This window comes from Aythya ferina, assembly GCF_964211825.1.
Source record: "Aythya ferina genome assembly, chromosome: 1".
NCBI lineage: Eukaryota > Metazoa > Chordata > Aves > Anseriformes > Anatidae > Aythya > Aythya ferina.
Window position 1 is genome coordinate 201,552,690 of NC_140296.1, and position 16,264 is coordinate 201,568,953.

The window sequence follows — 16,264 nt, forward strand, 5'->3', positions numbered from 1 at the left end:
ACTGCAGCATTTGCTGATGCATTTCATTTGGATCTTAAGGAATTACTTCATGTCACCTGAGCGGAAGACACCTTTACTTTCTTGTAAAGAAGCTAAAATTTATAAGGAAAAGTAGAATTGGCTTTACAATTTAACGTCACAAGCCACAAACTGCATATTGACTTCCAACTAAATATTTTTATTTTATTTTTTTTACTGCCACCGATGATTTTACTTTAACTGAATAGTGTCTCTTCCTGCCTTTTAACACTGCATCCTGCTGATGACCTGTACAGAGTTGCTGCTGCAATCATACACAGTAACTACATAAAGAACTGTCTAGTAAATCAATTTAATCACATTACTGACCTACCTGTGTCTGTAAAGCTCTAATCTCCAGGTTCACACAAAAAGTTAGGAAACTTCTGTCATGCTGTAGGAAAGAGTGCCAGGGAGATATTTCTTGTACAGTCATATAAACATGTCATTTTTCTAAGAAAACAGGATTCTTTGAGAGGGCAACAGCCTCTCCTCCTTAAATCATCTCAACTTTCAAGTCCTCCATGTCATCCCTCCACTCAGTAAAACCTGGTATTACCTGACTAGATCAGCAGAGGAATCAGAAGTTGTCTCAGAATGGGATAAACTTTTCAAATAATTCCTGGAATAGGTTTTTCTGGCACACACATGCAGCAGACAACACATATGGAGCTCTGCAAAAGCACTTTCCTGGCATTTGCTCAGGATGACTCACAGGAGTCACTCCAGCTCAGATCACCCTAATATGACCACCCTCCCCTGATGCCACTCTGACCGCTGCCCTTGCAACACACTAGCCTCTACGCTAAAGTTCAGGAAGTCAAACAGAATCTAGTCACCATGAGCTGACAGTCCTAAATGACTTAACAACAACAAAAATTAAAAATAAAATTAAAAAAAAAAAAAAAATCAAAACCTAAACTTGCAGTAAAACTGCTTAGCCAATTCTTACACCACAGACAAGCATTAAGGATTTTAGTCCACATTGCTAAGCACAGGTGCTGAAGATGATCAGAGAAAGTTCAACTTACGAGAAAAGAAAGTTCAACGCTCTGCAAATATTAGGAAAAAAAACTCATAATGTAAGTAGATGTTATGGTTTGACTTTTGAGGTTTTTTTTCAGCTCGTGACATTAAGCTATTAAAAATATTGCAGCAAGAAGCTCACATATACTTTAACATTTAATATATTATAAAAAAACAACAAAACAATTCACACACCTCTTCAAAATTCTTGCAATGCTTCTTTTAAAAAATAATAATAATAAAAAAACTTTATTAGGTGCAGCTTCATGTTTTGCATAACAGTTGAAGGAAATAAACTTTATATTTAACTAATTTTATAATTTAACCAACTACATTCACCACAGATGTTTCCAATGTTTTAGTGAAGTTTCTGTAAACCATCTGCACACTTTTTACATGTCGAGATTCTCAATAGGGAAAGCCATGCAATTAGAACAGCATTAAACACAGACATTTGACACTGTAGAGTTTTAGTATCTTCAGCAGGCAATAACAGTGGGTTCTCCCCTCTTCCCTCCTCTTAGCATTTTTCAGGGTTCGAGTTACTGTTCTTCACTATTCAAAGAACAAATAGTAGTACTGAAGGGAATAATCAGCAACAACTTTTCAGTATCAAATACATGCCTTAAAGGGACAACAAACTGGAAGTTTCAAACCCAAAATGAAATGAGCACTTTTTTTAAATTTTGATTTTTATACCCCCACAAGCCTGTTTTCCCCAACTTTCACGCTGGTTTTTCCTCCCCTAAAGTTTCCCACCCATTCCCCTGCAAAGTACAGTGAGGAAAGCAGAGAGTTAATCCTGCAGTTTCAACTGGTGCGAGCCTTTACTATTAACTTGAATTTACAGAACAATCTTTAAAAAAAAAAAAAAGTCCACACTTCCTCACTGCACTGTAACACTGAGAAGTATATTTTAAAAATCTCCCTCGGGTCTCTCTAAACATCTGCTTAAAGGTTTGCTGTATCTTAAAAGGGCTCTAATTACCAGAAACTCCTCTCTTACTTAAGCCCAGGGCTCACATTTCGATTATAACTCAAGCTCCAGTTAATTTAGGGCTAAACCAAAAAAACCGCCTGTACCAAACAGAAGAAAACACAGGCCTACCTTAAAACTTTCCAGCCTTTCAGAGGATCCAAGTCAGAGATTATAGACACCATTGTATTAATAATAACAATAAAAAAAAAAAATGATAAAAAAAGAAAACGGCAGGGCAGCCTAACCACAAAAGCAGCAAGTACTCTACTCAGTGTGGGAATGACAACAAACCCAGCACAGCTCTTCCTCCTTCTCAAGCTGATAAGCACTTGTCCCAGCTTCTCTCCACCCCCAAAATCAATCTTGTGCTATATTGCTTCACAGTCCCAGTTTCATTTCTCCACCACTACCTTTTAAAGCCCTTGTAATCTGCTCCAACTGATCAAATGTGACCTTTTTGTAGCCCACTTTATTCCAAGCACAGCCCTCAGTTAAATCTCTCTTTATTAACACCGTCCTTCTTGGCTTTCTTTTGGAACAAACACAGCTCAAGCTTGAAGCCTCCAGTCTTTGCCAGCAATCATTTACAGATTACTGCAAGCTGCAGTCTTCTCCTTTTGGGTATTTCTTCCACCTCTGAGGTTTGCTTTTATATTATTTTCTGGAAGTTGCTGGGGGTCTCCCTTTCCCCATTCTGTGCAGGTTGGAGTTCGACACTTTTAAAGGAGGGACTTTCAAACTGCAACTCCTCTCCCACCCTTCCCTCCTCCCCTTGACTTCACCCCAATCTATACACACCCCCTTTCCCCCGCCTCCTGAAAAAGCAGTCCACAACCCTATGAATACAGCAACATCTTTCCCTCTCTCTCTCTCTCTCTTTAAAATCTAATAGACTTGATGGATTTGTAAGCTGAAGCTGTGACTGAAAGCAGTCTAATTTATAGCAAGAGTGCTATTATGGTAGAATAATAAAAAGCCTAATAACGCTAAGACAGATATAACCTTAGGATGTTTGAAAGAGGAGAAGGTGTCTATAAAATTCCATTAAATCCATTTCTTCTTTTTGTTGCTACTTAAAAAATAAATACTAAAGCATCCTCCAGATCACCATAGTGATCTGAAAAGTTGTGTAACTGCTCTGCTAGTGTCTGTTTATTTAGAAAAATCTACATGATTGGCTTCTTTTGTGTTATTATAACAGTTTTTGACATTGATTTCCCTGCTTTTGAATATTTCTCTTCTGCATTTTTTCCCTCAAATATTTTCCATTCATCCTGTGAATGGCTGTATCCTCTCCTTGAGCTCTACTAATTTTGTGGGATTTCTGGAAATTCCTAAATTAAAATTCAAGAAAAAAAAAAAAAAAGGCAAAACAGTGTCTTATAAAGTGTTCAGTCAGAACCAAACTGCCCCAAAGGACAGATACTTCCACTTTGCTATTTATAGCACAGGCATATGCTCCTAGTTCCTCCCTGCCATGGGTTCTTTTTTTAACAAGAAAAAAAAAAAAAAAAAAAAAAAAGTTAAAAGCAGCTCTCGTTTGTTAAAACGAAGCAGTGATATGATGGTCACATAAAAATCTGGTAGTGTGTGACATCATGCACTCATGGAAACATAATAAAGTGCATAACAAAACATAATAAGCTTTGGAGACTGCATTAAGTCTTCCACCACCATCTCTTTTTGGTGTGCTAGAACTTGAGCTGTGGTTTCAGGGCTCCCTTGGATGCTGTAGGCTGGTTTTGGCAGCCTGAACCTCCTCTTGCTGGTCTCCTCATGGTACAAAGGCAGCACAGAAGGTGACACTCCTCCAAAATGCCTTGTGACCATTTTGTCTGCCAGACAGTAGCCAGGAGATAGTGGTTAGATAGAAATGATCATTTTAAACTGCTTAGAAAATGCCTCCTTTTGTTCAAAAGTCAATGCATCAATGGCCCTTTCTTTAGGAGGAATGTGCATTGAGTCCCCTCCTGCCTCCTTCCGTTTGGTGAAGTCCCTCGCTAAGCATATGAGACCATATCAGCAGATTGATTTAGCAAGCAAGGTCCCAGGTTCAGGCATATGGATTTTATATCCTCCCCTGGGCAACAGCTTTGCTTTGTTTTGGAGGAGTCTGATAAGGATAAGGACATCAGGGACTGCTGATGGAGAGATTGCAGATACAGATCTGGGGCTGGGAGGGTGGAGAACAGTTTACAGATGCTCCATCTTTCTCTTAACAGCAGTTTGGCACAAGGTGATTTGGTCCACTTCTTCATGGATAAACCTTTCAACACTATGGGGCCATATATTTATTTACCTACAGCAGGTGGCTAAGATGCTTGCCTTGGAAAGTTAAATTCAGTTGCCACTTGTTTCTTTGTGGAACTGCTGAAACCTTCATTTTCAGCTTGGGTTACAATTAAAACAGATTTCCCAGTGTTTCCGTCTTTCCCAAAGTTTGTAAACTATCATTTCACAGGCTAACCCTTACTTGAGGCTGTGGAGGATATAATTGGTTATAGTTCCTTGCCTCTTCAATGCTTTTCTTTCCTATTTGTTTGTTTTAGGGCCATATTCACATATTTCATCATGTAAACTTGTTATTGAATGTTTTCTGTCAATGACCAGGCACCAGGTTTAAAGTAGCAAATTTTCCAAGCAGTCTACAAACCAACAAACAAAAAAATCAAAATTCCCTGTTCTATCACATCCCCTTGGCAAGTTTGGTTTAGGTCCTTGTCATGTCCTATCTGGCTGCTGTTGCACATCAAAATGAGATGGGAGCAATGATGCTCTACCTTTATACCCACTTAGGGATACAATGGTTTCAGTTTCTGTACTGGAGTAGATGTGAGCTGTAAGAGACCTTTACATCAAAGTTAGATGCTTCTACACCCATAGCCTTCAAGGAGAAGACACACAAGGTAGACACACACAGTTTCTCCTGGTTTAGGTGGAAAATTCAAGGCCAAAGGAAACATCTTGTCCCTTGTCACACACTTCAGGCTAGTGCCAAACCTGTCCAGAACTCCACTGAGATGCAATGTTTCTTATGCTGTTCACCCGGAAACTCAATGAACTATCTCCATTTCAAGAATTTTCTCTCTAACAAACATATCTCATGCTTTCCATAGACTTACTTTTCACTCCCATCCCACAGAAAATGCTTCATTATTTTCTTCCAATGTATCTACATGAAAATAATAAAGTAGGGATAAAGATTCTTATTGCTTTCACATTCACAATTATTTATGGTTATTTTTATTATTTTCAACTTAAATATTTAATATTTGGAAAGAAGAACAGGTCTCCATTTTGCTGGACCTTGCTGGCATTTTGCCAGATTTTCTACAACGTTGAAGAAAGCAACCATAAGCTTTCTAAAAATAAAACTAGAAGATTAAGTTTAGCACAGAGAAACTTGTGTCAGGCAATGGATTTTCCAAAACAGCCTCACGTATTTCATAGAGCATGTAGCTATAGTAGGAGAAAACAAATAAAACAGAAACAGAAACTCACTGTAAAATTGTTTTAACTCTTGTGCTTGGATTGCAGTACTCCCTCCCATCCTTTAGCTAAATGTTTTTTCTGTTGTGGTTAAGGACTTTGTCTTCAAAACCTTGATTTTATTCTTTAAGTGAAGAAATTTCCTGTGATCTTTAGCTTGTTTGCCAAGAAACAGGCAGCACATCTGTGAAATATTACTTAGGCAAATTTATTACAGTTAGCCAGAAGGCAACAGCTCTGAAAATTTCCTCTACCTGCTGAAATCCAGCCCATTGTGTAACTTGGGTCTTTCATGCCATAACAAGTCCCACCAGTGAGTTTTGCAGTTCTTGGTTTATATGATAAAGATGTACAAGCTTTCCAAGATCTTGAGTCATGTTAAAGTAAATATATGTATACTTTTGAAAATGGTATTCGTATATACACGCACATACACAAAGGGATCTCTAAGCAATGTCATCATCCTTAGTTTAGACAGCTGTGGAGCCAAAAAAGTTCCAGATCAGCCAGCTACAAACATTTGAAGGTCAAGTACAGGACAAAGCATTTAAAAAAGCATGAGCAATGATGGCTACTGAACATTAGAAAGATGCTTTTATGTCACAAGATTTCTTTTTTAGCTGTTTCTTTATTAGAAGCCTATTGAGCTGAGGACTTCATAGAGTAGGGCAGGAAAATGAACCAAGTGTAGTAAGCAGTTTAGACTGGTTATTTAATCCTCTTTCAAGGGTGTTATCTCATTCAAAAATATTTTAGGAGCCAAGGAATATTTTAGTTGTGCCAAAGCACAACTTTTTGGTCACGATACCCAGCAGTCAGGTTATCAGGAAATAATAGGGAACTAAATAACTGCTAACATCTTCCCAATACATATTTTCCATTGCTCATCATCTCATCTCCATTGCTCCTTCATAAAAAGCAATATTAAATTATTTGAAAGAAACACTGGTCTTGTACCAGGAAAACCTCATTGTCCCTGGGGAGGCTCTTGTTAAACAACAGCTTATGTTTTAAAGAGTGGCCTCAAACTTCAGGGCTGCTGTTCTGGGCTGATAAAGGCTCTTCTCCAGACTGTCTCATGCCGTCCCTCCCGCCAGCACTGCCATCCCCCCGCCTCTCCTCCCAGTGCCTAATGCCTGGCCTTTTAAGCAATGTAGTGACTAATTGAAAATGCATTCCAGTGCTTTACAAGCAGCTTTTCCTTTCCTGCTGACCAGCCAAATGTTTTAAAGTTGCCAAGATGTTGTTTAAACTTGGTAACTCAGGCACTTGTTCATGGCCTGGATGTGTGAAAAAATCTGTCTGAATTTAATAATTCTGTTGGAAAGGAAAAAAAAAAAGGTCCCATTGCTAGAACCAGTATGAGTAAATCCAAGTATTACAAATCTTTAAAGTGAGTCTATTCTCCCCTGGTGAAATACATGATCTGGGAGACAAGAAATTGTAAGTCTTAAGTTTAAGAAATGCACAAAGTCATGCACCAGTGCTTGAACACAACCAGAGAAAAAGCAGTTACAAGCAGGCATAAATCCAAATGACAATTGCCCTTTGGGAAAGAGTACTGTAACCAAAACACCCCGGAGACGGTCAGTAACCGCTGATTCACAGCCAGTCAATGGCCAGAGCCTGGGATTCGGGGCATCTTATCACACAGAGCAACTTAGAAGTTGGCTTCCTCCAGCAGCTGCAGAGATTTAAAGGGTTTGTTTCTTTGCTGAACAGCAGGCTTGATTGTACAAAGCCTGAGCTTTAACAGTTAATCATTAATCTTAAATTACATAAATGTGTCTCATACTTATCGACTTCTCACTTTTACAAAGTCTACAGAGACAAACTTTCCAGAGAATTTTTTTTTAATATATGGATTGTGATTTTAATGGATTTTCAAGTACTTTCAGGTTTTGCTCATGACAACTACTACAATAAAAAGCCTTATGAACAAAGATGTGTTTTGTGCTTATTCACCCAGCAGAAAATGACTATTACGGCATACTTTATTATGGGAGAAATGCTTTCCAGCCTCTCTCAAAAGACAGCCTTCCCCAAATTCCCGTCATCCTAATTGTTTTTAAGGTGTTTGTAGTTTACTTTAAACGGTGTATGAGCCAAATATTTATGTTCTGTGCTAAATTTCTCTTTATTGGTTAGCAGGAGAGTTTCTTCATTCTGCAGATTCATAGGCAGAGCAAGAACACCTCTGTAGTCCAAGACAGGGGTTGCCCTTCCTAACCCAAAAGAAAGAATGAAAGAAAAGAAAAGCTCCTTGTACTTGCCAGACATTTTCAAAAAGAGCTACTTGCACACCCCAATCTGCTCCTTTCATTCCATTCGGGGGAGTCATGGGTCAAATTTGGTACAGAGAAAAATAGCAGCCATTAACCCTTCTGATGCCACAGTAGCCTGAAATGCCAAAGCTGACATTGTCTATTCATTTCCATTCTTTTGGTGTCAGGTCATACAGTGAGCACCAAGAGGTAATTATGAATCCTTGTCAAAAGGTTATTGTTCAAGCTGCCTCCATAACACAGTCCAGAAAATAAAAACTTCGGTAATGACCTTAATAAGTGCTTTGTTATGAAGGCCATATTTTCACATGGACCACAGCTGCATTTATACAGACTAAATTCCATCTCATGCAGTGCTGAAGTATAAATCTCAGAGTAATTTAATTATGCTGAATGCATACTGTAAAATGTTTAGAGGAAGATTTCCAAAGACAAAAAGGACAATTAGTGCTCCCATATCCATGTGTTTTGAATAGACTCTTTAAACATTTACCTCTGGTTTTGTATCCATTGCAGGAGTCCAAAGAAAAGGAAAGTTATTGGTAAGGAACTAGATGGAGATATTTAGCTAATTCCACTTAGTCTTCCTGACATTGAGAAAACTATTTTTTTTAAAAGTGTCCTACTTTCCCATCTGGGAGGGACAGATACCACCCTAGCAATTCACAGAGCAGAACATTAGGAACTTAGTAGAAGACAGAAAAATTGGCAGCTTTATGAAATTCCCTCCTTTCCAAGATTGTTTTAAGTCGTCTAAATCAACTGAAAACTAGCTCGTCATTCAGTGTAAAAGAACATGATCTGTTGAGACAGATGGTTTCTGCTACCTCAAAAATTTAAGAGTTGCTGTAGCTAAGCTAGAAACCCCTGAAGCTTTAAATAATGGTCACCTATACCATAGCCTTTACAAATAAAAAATAATTTCAAAGCTCCTAAGTCCTAGAGATAAATAAGTGGAAAATAATGAAAGAGAATGATGATGATATTAAGAACATGTTAAAATAAATCTTTCATTTTTGAAATTTCATCTTTATGAAATGACAGTCAGGCATGTGATTTTGAAAGTACCAACCACAAACTATTACCTTGTACATGAAGCTTCTATCCTTTAAATTGGGGAGGGGAGGGGGAATGAGGAGGAGGGGAGGGAGGAAAGGGGGGGAGAGGGAAAGGGGGAGGGGAGGAGGAAAGGGGGAGGGGAGGGGAGGGGAGGGGAGGGGAGGGGAGGGGAGGGGAGGGGAGGGGAGGGGAGGAGGAAAGGGGGAGGGGAGGGGAGGGGAGGGGGAAAGGGAGGAGGAGGAGGAGGAGGAGGGGGAAAGGGAGGAGGAGGAGGAGGAGGAGGAGGAGGAGAGCTAGGAAGGGAGGGTTGGAGAGAGGGAAGGAGGGAGGGTGGGAGGGAGGGAGAGGCAACATCCCCAGTGATTGTATGCTTTGTTATTGACCCAAAGATGGTGATATGCAAGTAGGGAAAGAGAAGATGCTTTAGATGCCTGAGCAATCACATGTGTATTTCATATGAAGGCATGGGAGAGCATCCTTTTTGCCTGTGTATGAACTGCATCAGCTCAGGCTGAGATTATATCTGATGTTGGTCAGGATTCAAGATTTTCTGGACTCACTAGAGATGATAGTTTCATCTTTCCTTACTATTGAAAAAGCAGGGAGATAGGTCAAAAAGGGAAAGACCACTTTTTGTCATAACAGCTGTCAGGAAATTTTTCTCTGCACAAAATCCAATTAAATGTTCTGAGTCTGGGCATGTAACTCTCTTGGAGCCTTTGCATAAAGATGCTTATTTGTGTGCATAGGTACAAGCTTCTACAAATCCATGTACAGGTGTGTGCATACACCCACACGGAGCACTGTAGAGCACACTAAAATAATCTTTTGCTTTCCCTAGGAAAAATACTTTACATTCTATCCTTGTGAAAACAGTGCAAGAGAGAGTTTTTTGGAGTGTTGTTTCATCACTAGAGGGTTGGAATTAAATTCAGGTCTAAATGCAATTTATCCATTAAAAAGTTAATAAAAAGTTATTTTCCTAATGAAGGGGTAAACAGAGAAAGCTCCTCTCCTCTCCTCTCCTCTCCTCTCCTCTCCTCTCCTCTCCTCTCCTCTCCTCTCCTCTCCTCTCCTCTCCTCTCCTCTCCTCTCCTCTCCTCTCCTCTCCTCTCCTCTCCTCTCCTCTCCTCTCCTCTCCTCTCCTCTCCTCTCCTCTCCTCTCCTCTCCTCTCCTCTCCTCTCCTCTCCTCAACAAAACTTATTTTATATATGGAAAAACAGTACTATTTCTTTTTCCTATTTCTGAAGACTTCTCTTTTTACATAAAGTGTCACATAAGTGTTCATTCATTCCCATGCTGACTATTCCATCACTCCCTTCATCTCATGCAAGTTTTATATTTTCAAAGCATTAATAACTAGGGTAGCCCAAATTAAATTATTTATATGTACAGTCCATATTCACACATGTAGTTTGTTTACAAAATACCCTTTTCTTCTGTTCAAAAAATGTTCAAAATCTAATGTCACATTTTTCTTTCTGACCTCATCTTCAAAAGTCATTGTAGTGACTTTTCTACTAGACAAGATCTGGGCTGTGATTCCAATAAAGACAAGCACTGGTCTCCATGTTGAAAACAAAGCATTTTTATTACTTTTTAAACCTCAGGCATAAACATTCATTTCTTCAACTGACAAAATCCAACCAATAAAGACTGCAAAAATAGTTAGGTTAATAGAAACAACTTTCTAGAATGCTACGCTGCCCTCTAGACACTGGATGTCTTGAAATTTGCATTTTTTATGGTTTGGAACATAGAGCAAAAAAGGAAATATCCTTATATTCTCATTTGGCAATTGGTATAACCTCAGCAAACCAGTACTTCCCTGGTAGCTGCAGGAGCTAACAGTGGATGAGGTCCCCATGTCTGCATTGGCCAGGTTTGTTGATAGCTCCTGGGATTTCCTTGGGAAATTCACATCACAGGTTCCTGCTGTGTCAGGTCAGAAGATATCAATGGATCATCATGTACAGTTCCTTAGATTTTACTGTTTCCTCATCTGACAGAACTTGAAGAGGGCCAAATTGCAAATCATCTTCATCTGTTCCACATCAGTCAGGAAGATAGTCTCCATCTGAGATCAGGAGGGGAAGATACTGCTGGTTTTCATAACAATTTGTTCAAATACTTTGTATTTATTTGTTTTGCAGTTTGTCTATAAATGACAAATTCTAGCTGTTGCTAATTATTCCTTATCCAGTAGTTTGAAACAGCTTTTGAAAAGTCAGTATTTTCCTCTTGCAGAAACAAGCACCAAGGCACTTTCCAGGCTAATTTCAGATTCTGAAACTTTTTTTTTTTTTTTCTTTTCTTAGAAAGTAAAGGTTAATTGAACTAATCATGAACAGACCTAATTTTTCTGTGGAATGTTGTTTTTTTTTAGTCTCCAATGGAACATTTCTTTGGCTCCAGAAATGAAAAAAAAGTTGAAATCTTCCCAAACAGACTGAATTCTATATTGCTAACTTAAAGAAAATGTTCTTTGCTATTTTGTTTATTATTTTTCTCACACCAAGGATGTTTCCAGACAACCCTATTTTCAAAATCAGATACTGTGTCTAAAATTCATGTTAGTTTTATGATGTCAGTAGTGGGTTCAGGCTTCATGTTGACATTATTGATGACAAAACTGAGCCTAATACATCTTCAAAAATGCAATCTTCCAGCTGAGGCCTGCTTTGAGATTTAATTGGCCTGTGCTCAATCCATTAAATTGTGCTTTGCTGGTAATGAAGAGTCATAATCTTCCCTAGATTGCCAAGGCACATGAACAGTAGAACCTAGGAATACCAAAGCTGTGCTGTTATTTTTTCCTTGTAATTTCATAAAAGAATGAAATGGGTATTTTTGATTGAATTCCTGGTTATCATGAATTACATTAAACAAAGTTTTTTTTTTTTCAGCCAAATGTTCTGTATCTTTTTTTTTGGTATTTTCCTTTTGATGACAGATTTAGAAGCCTGTGGATATGTGGGGCAGCACACCTGCCCTTCTTGAATCGAAATAATGTTAACACGACCACAGTGTGGTAAACAATATCTCCCTTTCAGTGCAGATTAACTTGGTCTACACATTTAAAATGATCTGTTCCTCTGAGATGTTTCTAGCAACCTAAATTTTTAGTATATTTGAAACAAATGTCATCCTTAGATGATATGAACAGATTATCCTTCTACATTTTAAATATGGAACCTATGTATTTATCACCTATGGGCTAGAAAAAACTATTGTCCACCTCTATCCTTCCTGAACTGCCATTAGAGACTTTAGTTAGTAATGACCAATACCAGGAGTTTACATCCAGATGGCACAAATAGAACTGTTTGTCTGGAAACTGCTTTAAAAGAGTGCTCAGCCCAGCACACACGAGTGATGCCACTTTATATCCCCACCCGTATGTGCTGAAAGTTTGCCAGCTCTTGCTGAAGCAAATTCCTCCTTCCCAGTTCCCATCTGGCTGCTTTCCCCTGCTGTCAGAGGTCAGAACTATTAGTGAAACCACCTGAACTGATATATGTGTCACAGTTCAATCTCATGTCTGACCAAAACTGCTGTCGTGGAAATCTGCCTTGACTGGGGCAGAAAGACAGCTTTTGGATACCCAGAACCAAAAAGCTAGACTTAAGCATTAATATACTACATATTTTTTATTATTATTTTTTTAATTAATTAATTTATTTTTTTTATTTCTGCTTCAAAAACTGCTGTAAAACCTGGCACAGAACTGGAGAAATAGTAGCTGCAACTTCATCAGCTTTTGAATTTGGCAGAAAGGAGAGCTTTACCAAGATCAATGAAGTGTTGAGGATCATGATTTATTCTGGAGCTCTGCTCAGGGGAGGAGAAAAGAGAAGGTGCTCTTGCCTCTGCAAGCACTGCTTGTGGATTTATTGGGAGCTATCATCTAGAGCTGAGAGATGAAATTCAGTGTGTATGGATACTCTTTGAAAGACTGCCAAAGGCTTTAGAAATAAGAACATAAATTGAAGGTGAACAAAACTGCAACTGAAACTATCTTCAGCAAATATAATTAAGAAAATAACCTAGTGAATGAAAAATGCATTGGATTTTTAGAAATTATATCATTTTCAATAATTCAAGAAAAGGGCTCCTACAGGCAGGAATTCCCAAATTAAAGAGTGATATAAGAACCACTTTCAAGTAAATGGTCTGTCCCAGAGCCAAACTGTTACTGCCTTACCAGCAACAGTACCAGTACGTGACAACAAATGTTCGGAGTCCCCTGAGCTATAGCACTGCTGTTTTCTCCTGGCACACCTTCAGTTTCTTCCACTTGTATGGAGTCCAAACAGGCACCCTCTGCTATGCTTTTAGCCTCTCTATGAAAATCTTATGTATTTTATATCTTTTCATCATCTAATTCTCTCTCTTCTTTTCATTGCTATATTTCTACATATTTATAATTACTGTCCATACCACTGAGACGGCATAAACTTTTAGACAAAGGTGTCCTCTTTCCTGACAGTGGAACATTGATAATCTAATAAACTGTTAATAAAGAACTATTTTCCATTCAGTTTCATTCATGATTTTTCTCTTTTGGAAAATTTTCTCTTTTAAAGCACCAGTATGTGTGTGACTAGCAGGGATGTATTCTGTCGCACTGAATGTAATCATGTCGTGATCATTCCTCCTTAGGCAACCAGTAGCTTCCAGTCTAGTGACAAATTCATCTTTCTCCAACATAATGAAGTCTAAAACAGACTTTGTTTGCATTGAGCACAATATTGTTTATGTTTGAAACTACTTTCTTTTAAAAAACAGAGAAATCGTCATTGATATTGTGCTACCAGCTACACAGATACAGTAGCTATGTCTTTGGAACTGAAGTCTCCCACCACACATTTCTTCTCCACACACATTACTGATTGATGCTTATGAAATAATGCCTCTGGTTATAAGGTTAGATTTGTGTCTTTTGTTTGAAATAATTGAGTGGAGCTGCCTTAACTGCAGTGTTAGTTCTATCATTGATTGGTGTGTCTTTTCAGTCCTGCTAAAACAGATTTAAGCAGTGGTTACAGCACAGAGCAGTGCCTCTCCTATGATTCCTATGGTCCATGATCCTGTGCACAGAACTCCACAGCACCTGGCCTTGGGAAACTCTTATTCTATCCATTAATTCCACAAATTATGTCCATCTCAAGAATTCTCTCTCTAGAAAGAGTATTTTGTGTTTTACATAAATTGATTTTTTTCAGGCTCTTCTTTTTGAGCAACCTGGTATGACCTGGCTTTGAGCAGGAGGTTTGAATAGACAACTCCTGTGAGGTCCTTTCCAACTTCAGTCAAATACGATCCTAAAATATATTCCTTTCCATTCACTTTTTTTTTTTTTTTCCAATCCACCATTTATAAATTGCTTATTAGTAGAGATATTATGCCTGATTATTCAAATCAACAGTTTTTCAGCAAGATAACAGTATCATTTTTTTTTTTCTACCTAAATTCATAATTTCCTTTGATTTTAATCACATATCTAGCACTCACAAGTGAAAAATAAGACAATGTATACATTTCACATTAATTGATGCACAGGTTCAATTTTTTATCATTAATTTTCAACTTGGACTGTGTGGGCCTTCATGATACCATACTACACAAAATAGTTTAAGCCGTCTTGGCTGCTCCATCAACTATTGAACTGAAAAGTTAGTATTGTGCTGTGTGGCTTATCTATCAGCTGAGGGTCAGGCTGTGGTAAGCACAGACAGCTTTCAGCCAGCCTGGAGCACAGGTACAGCCATTCGGGAGCGGGGTGAGACCGACCTCCCATATGTCTCAGTCAGTTTGTGGCTTCCACAGTCCTAGAAAACTGGCCTTTCTCCAACAACAACAAAAGCAACAACAACAACAAAAAAAAACACTAAAGTTTCTGCTGTACTTTTGCTGTAGCCAGCCAGAGCCCTCCTAATATGCTCTGCTTTTCACTCTCCAGCTTGCCTTATGAAGAAGGGCTAACAGGGGGGCAACATCTGCTCCCCTGCATCCTTCTCAGGATCAAGGAGCAAGAGGTGGTGATAGGATTATAGAAAAAAAACAGTTGTGTAAGGCACGTGTTGTGTTCTTCTGAGGATTGTACAACAGCTGAGGCCTGGGGATCTGAGGGGATGAGTCATTTAAGCCAGACACAAACTTTCCCCCACCACCTCCCCACCTCACATGAAAGGGAAGAGGGTCGGAGCCAGACCATCTGGACAGCTCTGTGGGAGCGGAGGCCTGCAGAGAGGATTGGGCCGCCCGCAATGCCTAGCAGAAAACAAAGCAAAACAACTTGCTCTGCAGTCTTCCTAGAACACGCTCATCAACAGCTATCAGCTGATTTTATATCAATGAGCATTTGCAATGCTTAACCCTTATTTCCACTCTCCAAAGGGGAAAGAAGATTAAATTAAAGAAAAAGGGAATGTTATGAAGATGATTAAATTATGGAGAAGGTTCACTGTGAAGAGGATGACAATGCATTAAGTCTGTGAGAATGTTTCAGAGACAACACCACACTGAAATTTTACACAGCACTGCTTAGAAACTGCTATAAGGATTCAAAGTGCTCTGTTGACATCACTCTTCCTGACTCTATTCACAAAATGTTTAGAAGTTAAACTTAAAATGAAAATTCATAGGGCAGGCAACTGAACAAACAAGGTAATATGTGACTGAAAAATGTAGATTTACAGAATTATTGACTTTTAATGAAAATCTCAAGACAATTTCTTCATTGATGAGATTTTTCTTGCTATACAAATCTTTCCTTGAACAAATTATTACAAAGCAGGCAAAATTAAGATTTGTTCCTTCATTATTAAACTAGAAATTTCCCAGCTTTTATAGATTCCCCAGTTATTATTTTCCATTAGCCACATTACCCAATCGAACTACATATATATATATATATATATATATATATATATGTATATATATATATTTTTTTTTTCCCCTAGGACCATTTCAGCATTTTATTGGTTTTGAATCACCCAGCAATAAAACACAAAATGGAGAGATATTTGCAATTGTTGCATCTAGTTATGTTATCTATTCAGGGATGTATGGATCTGTCTCATACTAAATATACCATTAAAAGACAAAAACATAGCCTAAAATTTCTGTTTGTATTATCAGACACGCTACCCCCAAAACTGGTATATTCCCTCATCTTATGCTATTGTATTGCCTATGGATGCCATTAAGGGAAGATTTATAGTAGCTGACAGAGTTAAGACAAAAACTGCTGGCTAAAACTACAAAGTATTCACTCTCTAAAAGAACAAAGATGATTTCACAAAGCTTAAAAATAAATTACATATTCTTTGGTTTATGCTTCCTATATTCATTTTTTCCAAGTAGATGAATTTAAATAAAGGACTGTTGATTCATCAAAATAAT

The 16,264-nt window shown here is 38.2% G+C and overlaps 1 protein-coding gene across 7 annotated transcripts in view; it reads right to left on the reverse strand.

The window, feature by feature from the left end:
• The window catches only part of CELF2 (CUGBP Elav-like family member 2), a 560,320-nt gene that overhangs the window by 367,149 nt on the left and 176,907 nt on the right, over positions 1 to 16,264 (reverse strand). For 4 of the 7 annotated variants that reach the window (XM_084506666.1, XM_084506681.1, XM_084506683.1 and 1 more), the window contains exon 1: positions 2,153 to 2,465. The exons of 2 other annotated variants lie outside the window; for them this stretch is intronic. In XM_084506666.1, coding sequence (XP_084362792.1) covers positions 2,153 to 2,205 — 53 coding nt within the window. In that variant the 5' untranslated portion in view covers positions 2,206 to 2,465. Of the gene's footprint in view, positions 1 to 2,152; positions 2,466 to 16,264 lie in introns of those variants that run through there. One more of the 7 variants, XM_084506671.1, reaches the window with a different exon arrangement.